Source organism: Cuculus canorus, chromosome 3 (assembly GCF_017976375.1).
Source record: "Cuculus canorus isolate bCucCan1 chromosome 3, bCucCan1.pri, whole genome shotgun sequence".
NCBI classification, from domain to species: Eukaryota; Metazoa; Chordata; class Aves; order Cuculiformes; family Cuculidae; genus Cuculus; species Cuculus canorus.
In genome coordinates, this window is record NC_071403.1 from 66,871,658 (window position 1) to 66,884,731 (window position 13,074).

Genomic DNA, 13,074 nt, shown 5'->3' on the forward strand with positions numbered 1-13,074 from the left:
AAAGACGGGCTCTGTCACCTCTGCCATCAATCAGGAGCTGTGAGGAGCCTCCAGCTCTTTTGTCTGGCCCTAAGGCTGCCGCCGGGGTTATCCTGGCAGATGGACCAGTCTGTAATTGCAAATCAAGCAGCCAAAGGCCAGAAGGGTCCCCCGTGGGGAGAGCTCGGTTTAAACTAAAAGGCTTTAAATCTCTGTGCACCTGTCACGGATTTCAGAGCTGGAATGGCCTCTGCATCCCTGGCTCCCTGTGCTGCCGTCCCTTCCTGGGCTCCAGCCTGTCTCTTGTGCCCTGGTGTGGCTGGGAGATGCTGCTCTTTTCATGTCACGTTTGTGCTCTTTCCTCAAAGCCACTGGTACAAAATGAGGCTGAGATCGATCACCAGGCTGCCTGTGGAGTTTGCACCCAGCCTTTACGCCCTCCCTGGGGTGCGGCAGCAACACTGGGACCTGCTCCTGGCTCTGGCTCCACCTTGTCTGGGATCTGAGCCTTGACTGGGCAGTCTCAGTCTGTGTCCAAGGGGCTGGAGTTGTGGCTGGGGAGGTCCAAGCCTGGAGCTTCCCAGTGCTGAGGATCCATCAAGCTGGGTGCAGGGGGGCTTGAGGAGCTCAGGGGCCTGTGGAGTGCTTTGCGGGGGATGTGCAGCCCTGAGGAAGGGGCTCAACTTCCCTTCCCCAGGCTCAGCTGTGTCGGTCAGGCATGGGAGCTTCCTACCAGGGCCCCAAAATCACCCTGGGCTGCAGGCAGCCTGAAGCAGGTCCAAGGGCGATGCTTTCCCTTGTGGGGAGGGCACAGGTACCTGGCTCCATGCTGGGGACGGGACACCTCTGCCCCATTCTGACAGCCCTCCCCTGGTGAGGTGGGAAGGGTGCATAATGATGGCAGAAACCCCCCAAGACTCTTTCCCTCCCAAGAGCCCTTTTCCCCCTCCTCCCTGAGCAAGGGTCTTCCTCTGTGGCTCATTTTTCTCCCGTATGTTTATTACACTAATCCACAAGGATTAAGTTAAACCAGTCAACACAAACTCCAGTATTTTCCAGCCCATTTGGGCCAAAATTACCGTCCAGTGTTAAAAAGGAAAGAGGGGAGGACTGGGCAATAAGGCTGAGCTTCCAAGGAGGAGGTAACCCCCCAGACAGCGGGGCAGAGGCACTGCTGCATCAGGGTGCCCCAGAGCAGGGCAGGTCCCGGTGGGCTGGAGACCCCCAACGGTTCAGGAGAATCCCAGCGTGCAGTCAGATCTTGGGGCGCCAGCCCTTGATGAACTGCATGATCTTCTTCACCTGGAGCTTGGTGAGGCGGAAGTCGTCAGCCAGGATCTCCTCACTGAGCTGGACGAAGATGCTGCCATCAATGCGTTCACGGGCGAAGAAGCTGACCACGTCCTCGGAGAGGCCGATGAAGCGCAGGCACTTGGAGACCTCCTCCAGTGAGAGGGCTGAGAGGTCGGCAGGTGGCAGCCAGGGCGAGCCATCCCCACTGGGTCTGGGGGCAGCTGGCGGGGCCCCCCCATCGCCCCTCACCGCTGGTGGCACCTCGATAACACCCTGTGCCAGGTAGACACGGGTGACGCCACCCTCGGCCCCGTGCAGCACAGCGGGCGAAAGTGGGGCTGCCCCACGGATGACGATGCTCTCGCCCTCAAATCCCTTTGGTGGGCGAGGCGGAGGGGGCGACTCTAGCACCTCAACAGAGGCGAAAGGCTCTGGCGAGGAAGAGGAGGGGGGAGCGGCTGGGGCTGAAGGTGGTTTGGACCACTCCGGGCTCTCTGGCCACTCGGCTGGGCCAGCGAAGGGGTTGAGAGCCCCGAAGGGGGCAAAGCGTTTTTGGGGGTGGGGGGGCTTGAGGCGGGGGCAGCTGTGGTAGGGCTTCAAGGGGGGCTCGGCACCCGACAGCGGCGTCGAGCAGCTGCTGCCTGCCCCGCCACCCGCCTCGCCGTATGCCCAGGGGTCCGACCAGGAGGTGGGGACGGGCTGGGTGCTGGGGGGCAGCGGGCGCCCAGAGGCCTCCCCGGCTTTGCAGTCACCCCAAGTGCAGGGGTAGCAGTAGAGGCTGTAGGCATCAGGCGAGGGCGAGCCGCTGCCACTCCGCGGGACCGACCTGTTGGAGGAAGGGCAGCATCACCATCACCCTGGGGCTCCGTTACCCCCACCCCGCAGGGACATCCCACCCTGGGGTGTCAACCCGTCACCCCGTCCCCATCGCAGTGTCCCCGTGCCGCAGCCACTCACCCATCGTGGAGGCCTGAGGAGTAGTAGGAGAGGCTGGGGCTGGGTGAGGGAGTGGGTGCCAGCTTCGGGCAGCGCAGGGGGGCTGGGGGGCTGCAGGACGGCGGGGGGCGGCTGCCCCGGGGCGGCACGGGGGGTGCATTCAGCAGCCGGCACTCCTCCTTCACCTGGAAGTGGGGAGAGCACCATCAGCCCCCAGGACCCTGCGGCCAGAGGAGGGTGATGGGGACTGGAGGCAGCCGGTACCCATGGAGCCACAATGTTCTGGGTGTCAACAGGGAACCAGGTTCCCCATGGTGTAGGGAGCCCCAGAAATTCGGGTGTCCTGTGGTGAGGGGGAACCTGAAAGGTTTGAGTACCCACAGTGTAAGGGAGCCCCAAGGACTTTGCAAGCCTGGTGCAGGGGGGCTCAGAGGGTGGGTACCCCACAATTCCAGGGAACCGAAGAAGCTGAGGTGCCCCATGGTGCAGAGAGCCCTGGGGAACCAGGGACCCTGTGGTACAAGGGTGCCCTGAGGGCTCAGGTACCCCCAGTACCTGATAAGACCCAGGGACCTCCATGGTGCCAGGGAGCCCAGAGGATTTGGGTGAGCAAACGGAGCTGAGCAGGGACCCCGGAGCCAGGGAACAGGGGCTCCAGCCTAAAGCCCCACAGCACTGGGGGGGCTTTGGCTGACTGGGCCATGGGGCTGCCAGCACGGGCCCGAGCTGTGACTCACCACCGGCCATCCTGGTGCATCATGCACAGCCATCCCAGTGCGTCACCCCCGGCAAGGACACCAGGCGAGACCCCAGGGCGCTATTCCCCATTCCCAGGGACAGGCTGATGGCTCTTACCGCCTCCGACTTGGGTGGCACAGGAGGTGGGGTGTCCCCACGGGGCTCATCCCCAGGCACACCGGGGAGATGCGGGGAGCCCAGTGGGGTGATGGCCCCCAAGGTGATGAGATCCGGTCGGCTGGCACCACTGCCTGCCTCGCAGCAACCCTCCAGCCCAGGATTGCTCCAGAGCTCCTCGTAGGGAATCTCCAGTGGCTCCTGAGTCCTGAACTCGGGCTCGGCCCAGTCAGGCGTCATGTACTCGCGGTCGGGGTCGGGGAAGTCGGGCAGCGGCGGGCGCGGGGTGCCACCCCACGGTCCCTGGCAGCGAGTGGGGGGTTCCCAGGGACTGGTGGAGGTGCAGGCACAGAGGGAAAGGCGCTGGAGGGGCTGGCTGAGCTCCTCGCGGGCGCAGGCGGGCAGGCAGAGGCGCAAGCGTCGCGGGCTGGCGCACTCCTCTGAAAAGTCCGGTTTGGCCTCGCGCACAGCCCGCGAGTACTCATCGGGGTTGAAGCGGTCCTGGCAGTACGCAGCGCTGTCCCGCAGCAGCTTCTCCAGCTGGGGGTCCCCGGCCAGCAGCCCCTCAGGCAGCTGGAAGCGGGGCATGTCGGTCAGTAGGAGGAAATGGAAAGGGACCAGCTCGTCCCGGCGGAGGATGCAGCACAACACCACCGTCTTGGAGATGATGCTGACCAACTTGTAGCAGTGGCCCTCGCGGATGGCGTGCAGGTCGTAGGGGTTGCGCGCGGGGCGGCTGGGCACGGCCACGTTGACGGGCAGCCGCACCTTCTCGATGATGCTGCGGATGGTGTGCTCGCCCTCCTGCAGGCGCAGCTCCAGGGGGCTGCGGGTGCTGAAGCGGCCCTTGCACTGGAAGGGCAGGCTGAGGCTCTCGTTGGTGCGGTGGTTCATGCAGATCAGGCAGGGCATCTTGCCCTTCACCTGCCTGGCCCCCGCCGCTGGTGCCGCCTTGCCCAGCTTCCGCAGGATCGTGTTGAAGCGCGACTTCTCCTTCACTGTCTTGGCGCACAGGATCTCCGCTTGGCCCATCAGCGTCAGCTCGTCCCCCGCGTGCAGAGTGAAGTTGTAGACCTCGCTGTCCTCGCTGAACTCCCCTGATACCACCTGGCCCGGGACAGCCCCACTGTGGGACCTGCGGCCCTGTCACTGTCCCCTGACGTCCCACCACTAACTCCTGATGTCCCACCACTACCCCAATTCCCAGCACCGTACCCTAATGTCCCACAATCTAACCCTGATGTCCTATCACCATCCTTTGATGTCCCACCATCCTCTCCTGATGTCCCACCACAATCCTCTGCTGTCCCACTGTCTTCTTCTGATGTCTCACCACTCAATGCTCCATCACCAACCTTTGATTAATGACCCACCATGACCCTAATTCCCACCACCATAGCTTGATGCCCCACCACTACCCCTGATGTCCCATGACCATCTCCTAACGTCCCACCATTATACCCTGCTGTCTCACCACCATCCCATGCTGGCCCACTGTCTTCTCTTCATATCCTACCACTGACCCCAAATGTCCCATCACCAATCCCTGATAACCCACCACCACTTCCCACCATTCACCTCCTGTCCCACCACTCTGTCATCATACCGACCTTCACGCTGAAGGTGATGGCCTCCATGACAAAGACACGGTCTGGGAAGATGCTGGCCACCTCCTCCACGCTGTTGAAGTACTGCACGGGCTCACGGATGTCCCGGTCCTGGTCCAGCAGCTTGAACTTCCCTGCATGGGACAGACAGATCCAGGACAGTGAGAGGAGCCCATCTCCATGCCCCGGCCATGGGGACCTGCTGTGACCAACTTTGGAGCCAGCACAGCCCTTCCTGTGGGGCAGCCACGCTTGAGGCTGCCCTGGAGTCCCATCACACTGAGGTGGGCATCTCTGTGGGTAAGGGGTTCACCCCATGTGTCCAACTGCTGCAAGGGGACACCAGAGCATCCCCATCGCTGTATCCTCCCCACATGCAGCATCAAGGGGGGCTTTTGGGTGGGACAAAGCACATGGGGTGTCTTGGAGATGCTGCTTCAGCTGCAGGGACCACCCCAAACAGGCTGCGGAAATGCCCCATGGGTAGAGGAACCCACCTGGAGCAGGTCCAGCGGAGCAGCCAAAATTTCAGGGAGCCCCCGTTGCTCCCCAAAACCCAACACCACAACCTCCCTCTGCACCACACCTTGGATGAGAGGGGACCGGAGGGGACCTTTCGAGGGGACAGAGGGCTTAGCAGTGGGGACGGCAGCGGGGATGCAGGCAGGAGCGGGGGGAAGAGCAGCCGGCAGTGAAACCGCCGTCGTTGGCATTGGCTCGGCGAGGCCAGACCTGAGGGGAATATTAATCCCATGCCAGCCAGCTTCGCCACTGCCAGCCCTGTGCTGAGCGGTGCTGGGGTCATGGCTGCTCCTCGCCGGGCAGGATTCTGGCTGGGGCTGTGGCTCCGGGAATCATTCCTGAGCCGAGGGCAGCCCCACACAGCAGGGTGGCTGGCTCGGGCACAGCCGAGCCCCCGAAGCCGGTTAACACGCTCCCCTCCTGGCCCTTTGGGATGGGCGAGGAGCCCCTCCCCCCCGCCGCTTCCATGATTTATTTATTAGCAGGACTCATTACTGCCATGGAGAGCACTTAGAGGGGGCTTCAAGGCTCTTGCGAGGGCAGCCGCCAGCATCTCTGCACCTTCAGCTGCGTCGACAGCCCCAACACTGTTCCCATCCCTGTCCCATCCTCATCTCCATCCCTGTCTTTGTCCCATACCATCCTCATCCCTCTCCCCATCCCATTTCATCCCTGTCCCCATACCATCCTCATCCCTCTTCCATCCCAACCCCCATCCTATTCTCATCCTCGTCTGCATCCCATCCCATTCCTACCCATGTCCCTGTCCCATCCTTATCCCCATCCCATCCAATCTGATCCCAGGCCCTGTCCCCATCCAGTCCTCATTCCTCTCCCATCCCCACCCTCATTCCATCCCATCCTATCCACTCTCCCTGGCCCTACCTTAACCCTCCTTCATCTCACCTCACCCCTGTCCCCATCAAATCCTCATCTCTCTCCCATCCCCAAACTTATCCCTGTTGCTATCCCTGTCCCATCCCCATCCTCCTCTCAGCCCATCCCCACCCCCATCCAATCCCATTGCATCCTGTCCCTTCCCCATCCCAGTCACCATTTCTTCCTCATCCCTCTCCCATCCCCAACCCCATCTCATCCCTGTCCCATCATCATCTCAGCCCACCCCATCTCATTTTCCTCTCTGTCCCATCCCATCCTCATTCTTCTCCCATCCCCACCCCCATCCTATCCCTTCCTCATCCCATCTCATCCCTATCCCACCCCATCCCATCCCATCCCATCCCATCCCATCCCATCCCATCCCATCCCATCCCATCCCATCCCATCCCATCCCTGCTCCATCCCCATCCTTGTCTACATCCCACCCCCACCTGTGTCCTTGTCACTCTCATCCCCTCCTTGTCCCCACCCCATGGAGCCCCCAGTCCAGCAGCCAGAGCAGGTGATCCCAGAGGACCCCCGAGGCCCGTGTCCTCGCCCCGGCCATCCCACCTGGATACTGGAGCGGGATGTCGATCTTGGGGCCGATGACGTAGTGTCCCTCCTCCAGGCTGTGAGCTGTCACCGTGGTCCACTGCCGGCAGGAGTGGATCAGCAGCACGTCCTGCGCGCTCACCCCCTCCACGCGCTCACCTGCCGGGGGACGGGGCTGTCACCACCCCAGGACCCCGCTCCAAGGGCACCGGCGGTGGCCGGAGGGATGAGCAGGTGCCGCTGCCAAGAGCTGCCAGTTGCCTGGGAAACAATTTCTTTGTCCCCCCTGGAAAGCTGCAGCCGCGCAAACAACAACTTTATTGAGCTGAGGCCGCGCTGGGGCCCCCACGGCGGCTGCACCCTAGGACGGGCACCCACCCTCCCTCCGCCACAGGGATGGATTCTGCTGCACTGGGATGGATCCTGCTCTGGAAAGGATGGATCTGGCTCTGGAGGAGATGGATCCTGCTCTGGAGTTAGGGGCACCCTGCTCTGGAGGGGATGTATCCTGGTCCAGAGGGGACGGATTTCCCTCTGGAGGGGATGTATCCTACTCTGGAGAGGATGGATCCTGCTCGAAAGAGGATCGATCTTGCTCTGGAGAGGGACCATCCAGATCTGGAGGTGGGGGCACGCTGGATCCTGCACTGGAGCGGGGGACACCCTGATCTTGAGGGGTGAATCTTGCTCTGAGGGATGGACCTTGCTCACGGGAGATGGAACCCTGCTCCAGGGAGAGGGATCCTGCTCCAGAGGAGATCGATCTTGCTCTGGAGAGATGGATCCTGCTCCAGAGAGGTCGATCTTGCTCTGGAGGAGGGGGCACCCTGATCTGGAGCAGCGGGATGCTGCACCAGAGGGATGGATCCTGCTTCAGAGAGATGGATCCTGTTCCAGAGGGGACGTAGCCTTCTCCAGAGGGTTGGATCCCACTCTGGGGGACAGCACCACCTGCCTGTCTACTCAGGCCACCCTGTGCTGGCGCCTGTGCACCCCAAAGCACCCACTGCTCCCCACTCAGGTCACACACAGGGGTCCCAGCCGGGACCCCTCAATCCATGGAGGGCAGTGGGGGGGACAAGGTGGCTCTGAGCCCCTGCCAGCCTGGTGTCACCCCCTGCAGTGTGTCACCCGCAAAGGCTGATGAGGACAACCAGCACCTGGCCCCATGGCTGGGGTTGCCTGCTCCCCTCCCCCCCCCCCCCATGAGTGCTGGCTCAGCTCCTCACCCCCAGACCCGGGACCCCATGGGAGATGGAACTGAGCAGCAGCAGCCCTGGATGGGGGACAGCAGCTTGATCATGGCTCACCTGGCCCTCCAGCCTTCCTTCTCCACCTCCCTCCTCATACCCCAGCCTTCTTCCCTTCTCCTGGTCCCTCTAGTCTTCCTCCTTCATTGTCCTCCTCCCTCCAGTCTTCCTCCCTCCTCTTCACCTCCCCAGCCCTCCTCTCTCCCTTCTACTCCTCACCCATCCAGCCTTCTGCCTCACCACCCCTCTAGCCTCCCTCCCTCTTCCTCCTCACCTCTCCAAGCTTTTTACAGCCTTTCTCATCTCTCTATCCTCAACCATTCCCTCCCTCCCTCCTCTCTCCCTCCTCACTCTCAAGCCTTCCTCCCCATCCTTCTGCCCTCTGCCCCTCCCTCCTCATCATCACTCCAGCCTTCCTCCCTCCTCCTAGTCTCTCCATCCTCCCTCTCTCCTCCTGATCAATCCATCCTCCCTCCTTCCTCCTCTCCATCATTCCAGCCTTCCTCCATACCATCACTCCAGACTCCCTCCTTCCTCTTTATCCCTCCAGCCTTCATCCCTCGTTTGCCTCATCACTCCAGCCTTCCTCCTCTTCCGCACACCAGACTTTCTCCCTCTTCATACCCCTCCAGCCAGCCTGCCTTCCTTCCTTCCTTCCTTCCTTCCTTCCTTCCTTCCTTCCTTCCTTCCTTCCTTCCTTCCTTCCTCCCTCCTCCATCTCACTCTCACCTCTCCATCAATCCATCCTTCCTCCTCCTCACTACAGAGTCTCTTCCTCCTCTTCATCTTTCCTCTCTCCTCCTGCTTCCTCCCCATCACTCCATACTTTCTCCTCACTCCAGACTCTCTCCTTCCTCTTCATCCCTCCAGCCTTGCTCCCTTCTCCTCCCCTTCACTCCAGCCCTTCTCCTCCTCCTCCAGCCAGACTCCCTCCCTCCGCTTCATCCCTCCAGCCTTCCTTACTCCTCCTCCCTATCACTCCAGCCTTCCTTCTCACTCCAGGCTCTATTCCTCCTCTTCACCCCTCCAGTTTCTCCTCCCTTCTTCCTCTCTCCTCCTCCCAATCCCTCCAGCCTTCCTCCCTCCTTCTTCTTCATCTTCCCTCCCTCCTCTTCAGCCTCCCTCCCTCCTCCCCACCTCTCCAGTCTTCCTCCCTCCTCTTCATCCTTCGTCTTCTTCACTCCCTCTTTCTCCTCCCCATCACTCCAACCTTCCTCCCTCCCCACTCCAGCCTCTCTCCCTCCTCTTCGTCCTCCCTCCCTCTTACCCACCTCTCCAGCCTTCCTCCCTCCTCTTCATCCTTCCAGCCTTCTTCCTGCCCGCTTTCTCCTCCCCATCATTTCAGTGTTCCTCCTCACTCCAGCCTCTCTCCCTCTTCATCCCTCCAGCCTTCCTCATCCTTCCTCCCTCCCTCCTCTTCAACCCTCCAGCCTTCCTCCCTCCTCCTCCTCATATCGCCTTCCTCCCTCATCCTCAGCCTTCTTCCCTCTCTTCATCCTTCCAGCCTTCTTCCCGCCCTCTTTCTCCTCCCCATCATTCCAGCGTTCCTCCTCACTCCAGCCTCCCTCCCCCCTCTTCATCCCTCCAGCCCTCATCCCTTCTCCGTTCTTCCCTCCTCATCATCCCTCCTTCCTCTTCATCTCTCCAGCCTTCCTCTCTCCCTCCTCTTCATCCTTCCAGCCTTCTTCCTGCCCGCTTTCTCCTCCCTGTCATTCCAGCCTCCCTCCTCTTCCATCTCTCCAGCCTTCAGCTCTCCCATTTCTTCATCCCTCTAGCCTTCATCCCTCCTCTTTCTCATCCCTCCCTTCATCTCTCCAGCCTTCCTCCCTCCTCCTCCTCCGCATCTCTCCTCTTCAACTCTCCAGCCTTCCTCTCTCCTTCATCCTCCCAGCCTCCCTCCTCCTCCTCCTCCCTCCCTGCTCCTCCTCATCCCTCCTTCCTTCCTCCTTCCCTCCTCCTCATCCCCCCACCCTTCCTCCTCCTCCGCATCCCTCCTCTTCATCCCTCCAGCCTTCCTCCCTCCTCCCTCCCTCCTCTCCAACTCTCCAGCCTTCCTCTCCGCTTCATCCTCCCGGCCTCCCTCCTCCTCCTCCCGCCTCTCACCGTGCCCCAGGCACACCAGCGTGGGCAGCCGGCACTGGCTGACGATGGCGTCGAGGGGCAGCGCCGCGGGGCTCCAGCGGAGCCGGGCCAGCCCCGCCGCCAGCTTCTCCATGGCATCGCGGCTCAGCCGGGCGCGGGGACGGCCTCCATCGCCGCCGGGGCAGCGGCGGAGGGGGGGGCAGGAGGAGCCGCCCCCGACCGCCCCCGGCCCCTCCTGCCGCCCGCCCGGCACCCGCGCCCCCCCGCGGGACCCCCGGGGACACCCCGGGCATCGGCGGGGACACCCCCCCTCGGCAGAGCATCCCTAGCGGGGACCCCCCACGCCCTCGCATGGGCATCCCCGGCAGGGACCCCCAGACGTCGGCCGGGACCGCGATCCTCCGGCGGGGACCATCTCTCGGCCGAGCATTCCTAGCGGGGACCCCCATCCCCCGGCAGGGACCCCCAGCGACCGATAGGACACCACGGCGTGGACCTCCGTACATCGGCAGGGACCCCCATCCCCTGGTCAAGAGCCCCGTCCCCTTGGCCGAGCATCCCTAGCTGGGACCCCTGTACCCAGGCCAGGACCCCCAGAAACCGATGGGAGCCCCCCTTTGGCTGAGTGTCTGTAGCGGGGACCTCGTCCCCTCAGTCCAGAATCCTCTGCTGGGAACCCCTCCACCAGGACCTCGATCCCACGGCGGGGACCCCCCACCCTCACCTGGGCATCGCCAGCAGGGACCACCAGTCTCATTCCCTGGCTGGGACTCATCCCCCCTCGGCTGAGCATCCCTAGTGGGGACCCCCATATCCCAACAGGGACCCACAGCCACCGACAGGATCTCCTCGCTCTTCGGCTGAGCGTCCCTAGTGCGGACCTTGTCCCCTCTGCCCAGCATCTTCGGCTGGGACCCCTTCGATCAGGTCCCCAATTCCCGGCAGGTATCACCCTTCTGCCAAGCATCCCAGACATCGTCCAGGACCTCCATCCCCCAGCCAAGACCCCCCCACCCTCACCTGGGCATCCTCAACAGGGACCCCCAGACATCAGCTGGGACCCCAGTCCTCCATCAGGGACCACCCCTCAGTTAAGCATCCCTAGAGAAGACCCCCATCCAACAGCTGGGACTCTCATCCCCTGGCTGGGACCCCTCTCCCTTGGCCAAGCATCCGTAGTGGGGACCCCCATACCCCAACAGGGACCCCCAGCCACTGACAAGGCACCCCCTTCGCCCAAGAACCCCTGGTGGGGAACCACCACTTCCCCAACTCTGTCCAGCCCCCTCAGCCGGGAGCCCCCTCAGCCGGGACACCCATGTCCCAACAGGGACCACCCCCTTGGCCGGGACCCCCATCCCTCGGCCAGGACCCCACTCGTCCAAGATCCCCAATCCCTAGCGGAGACCCCCCCACCCCGTCGGGCATCCCTATCTAGGACCCTCGTCCCCCCCCGGGGACTCCTATTTCCAAGTCCCACCTGGGAGGGGTGGGGGTTCAGTGACATAGCCCCTTTAGGGGTACCAGGGGGGCTCAGCCTCACCGACCTGGGTCCCTCTGGGGGTACCGACGGGTCCTCCCTGCTGGGATATCATCATCATGGGGTCTCCTGTGCAGGGACATCGTGATCATAGGGGACCTCCCCACAGGGACATCATCCTGGGGATGTGCCACCATGCGCCAACCACCTGTCACCCACTCCCAAGTCCCTCCGGGCAAAGCACAGGGGCTGCTGCCAGAGCCTCTCGGGGGTGAAGACCCCCAACCCCTCCTCGAGGGTCTGCCTGGGCGCAGGTCTGGGGTCCTGATGCCGGTGGAGGGGACACACACGCAAAGGGGACATCAGAGCAGCAGCGGGGCTGAGCAGAGCCCAAATGCGCTGGGACACACAGGAATAATGGACAGAACAAGCAGGGACAGGGAAGGAGCTGGAATGGGGACAGAGCAGAAACAAGGATGGAGCAGGGATGGGGATGGAGCAGGCATGGCACAGGGACAGACATAGAATAGGGATGGAGATGGAGCAGGGCCAGGGACGGAGGAGGGATGGGGACAGAGCAGGGACAGCAATGGAGCAGGGATAGGGATGAAGCAGGGACAGTACAGTGGCAGGAGGACAAGGGAAGACTCAGGATTCAGTGACAAGTGGCACACTGAGAGCCACTGCACGGTGCCCATGAGGGAGTCCCCCAGTTCCCCCTGGGTTCCCGACTCCCTGAGCCCCCAGGAACGCTATGCACAATCCCAGGATGGTGATGGCTGCGCACAGCCACCCCCAGCCTGGACACTGTGCACGGACCCCACTCCTCATGCTGACTCAGCTGGGGACGAACTCCTCCCTCCTCACTGCAGAACTCCGTTGGGTCCCCAGCGATGGGGAGGACGTGGGACGGCCGAGCTGCTCCCCACGGCCTCGTCCCCCGTGAAGAGCATCCAGGAGTGACCACTTGCTGCCTCAGCAATGGCTTTAGTGCCAACAGCAGCACAAACCCACTCTCTCCCAGCTACTGACACCATAGCAGCGGTATCATTCCCACCCGGCCATCCCATGCCACAGCGGATGGGGACAAGCTTCTGCAGGGGGTGACATCCCTGGAGGCTGCGGGAAATGCTGGTGTCCCCACAGGCAGGGGAGCTTTGGAGAGAGGACTTGTGAGTGCAATGGATCTCAAGTGTTGGGGAAGGACTTGGATGTGGGTTCCCTCTCAATGGAGAAGGACTTGGCTGTAAATACAGCCAGATGCTGGCATAGCACCTCTCAAAGAGCTGGAAAATCTGCCCGTAGTCCACATCCACGCTGGGGTCTATGGGTGTAGAAACGGAAGGGCTGGAGAGGCCACTGCCCTTCAAGGTGTTTGCAAAGGGAATTGCTGGGGCACGGCCAAGAGCCAGGGGCACCCCCACGCTGGAGGCTCCAGGTTTGGACACAGCCAGACACGTTGTGGTGCTCAGCATCGTCTGGTCTTTGAAAAACAGCCCAGGGTTTTGCTATAGGAGACAGAAATTACAGCTCTCCCCTCTCCACAAATGACTTCCAAGAAGTGGAAACCAGCTTCAGCTTTCCAGGTTTAACCGGAGCAGCGACAACCCAAAGATGAAGCTGGGGGGGTTTTACC

The 13,074-nt window shown here is 62.4% G+C and overlaps 1 protein-coding gene across 4 annotated transcripts; it reads right to left on the bottom strand.

The window, feature by feature from the left end:
- Positions 1–973: 973 nt before the first annotated feature.
- GAREM2 (GRB2 associated regulator of MAPK1 subtype 2) lies at positions 974–10,128 on the bottom strand. Of its 4 annotated transcripts, none has more exons than XM_054062791.1 (6): positions 9,980–10,128; positions 6,645–6,785; positions 4,674–4,804; positions 3,064–4,170; positions 2,230–2,393; positions 974–2,098 (listed from the first exon to the last, which is right to left on the bottom strand). In XM_054062791.1, exons 1-6 carry the CDS (start codon positions 10,089–10,091, stop codon positions 1,234–1,236), a joined length of 2,520 nt encoding a protein of 839 aa, XP_053918766.1. In that variant the 5' UTR covers positions 10,092–10,128; the 3' UTR covers positions 974–1,233. The 4 variants fall into 4 exon arrangements, with proteins under 4 accessions (XP_053918766.1, XP_053918769.1, XP_053918768.1 ...); XM_054062794.1 differs by lacking the exon at positions 9,980–10,128 and adding an exon at positions 7,937–8,069; XM_054062793.1 differs by lacking the exon at positions 6,645–6,785.
- Between the last annotated feature and the right edge of the window lie 2,946 nt (positions 10,129–13,074).

What these genes read in the sequence shown, in the direction of transcription:
- GAREM2 (XM_054062791.1), bottom strand. Translation starts at nt 10,091, where the DNA reads ATGGAGAAGCTGGCGGCGGGGCTGGCCCGGCTCCGCTGGAGCCCCGCG. An exon ending in GCTGGTGTGCCTGGGGCACG is followed by an intron (nt 6,786 to 9,979) that starts GTGAGAGGCGGG and finishes GTCCCCCGGCAG; the next exon opens with GTGAGCGCGTGGAGGGGGTG. An exon ending in CCATCACCTTCAGCGTGAAG is followed by an intron (nt 4,171 to 4,673) that starts GTCGGTATGATG and finishes GTCCCGGGCCAG; the next exon opens with GTGGTATCAGGGGAGTTCAG.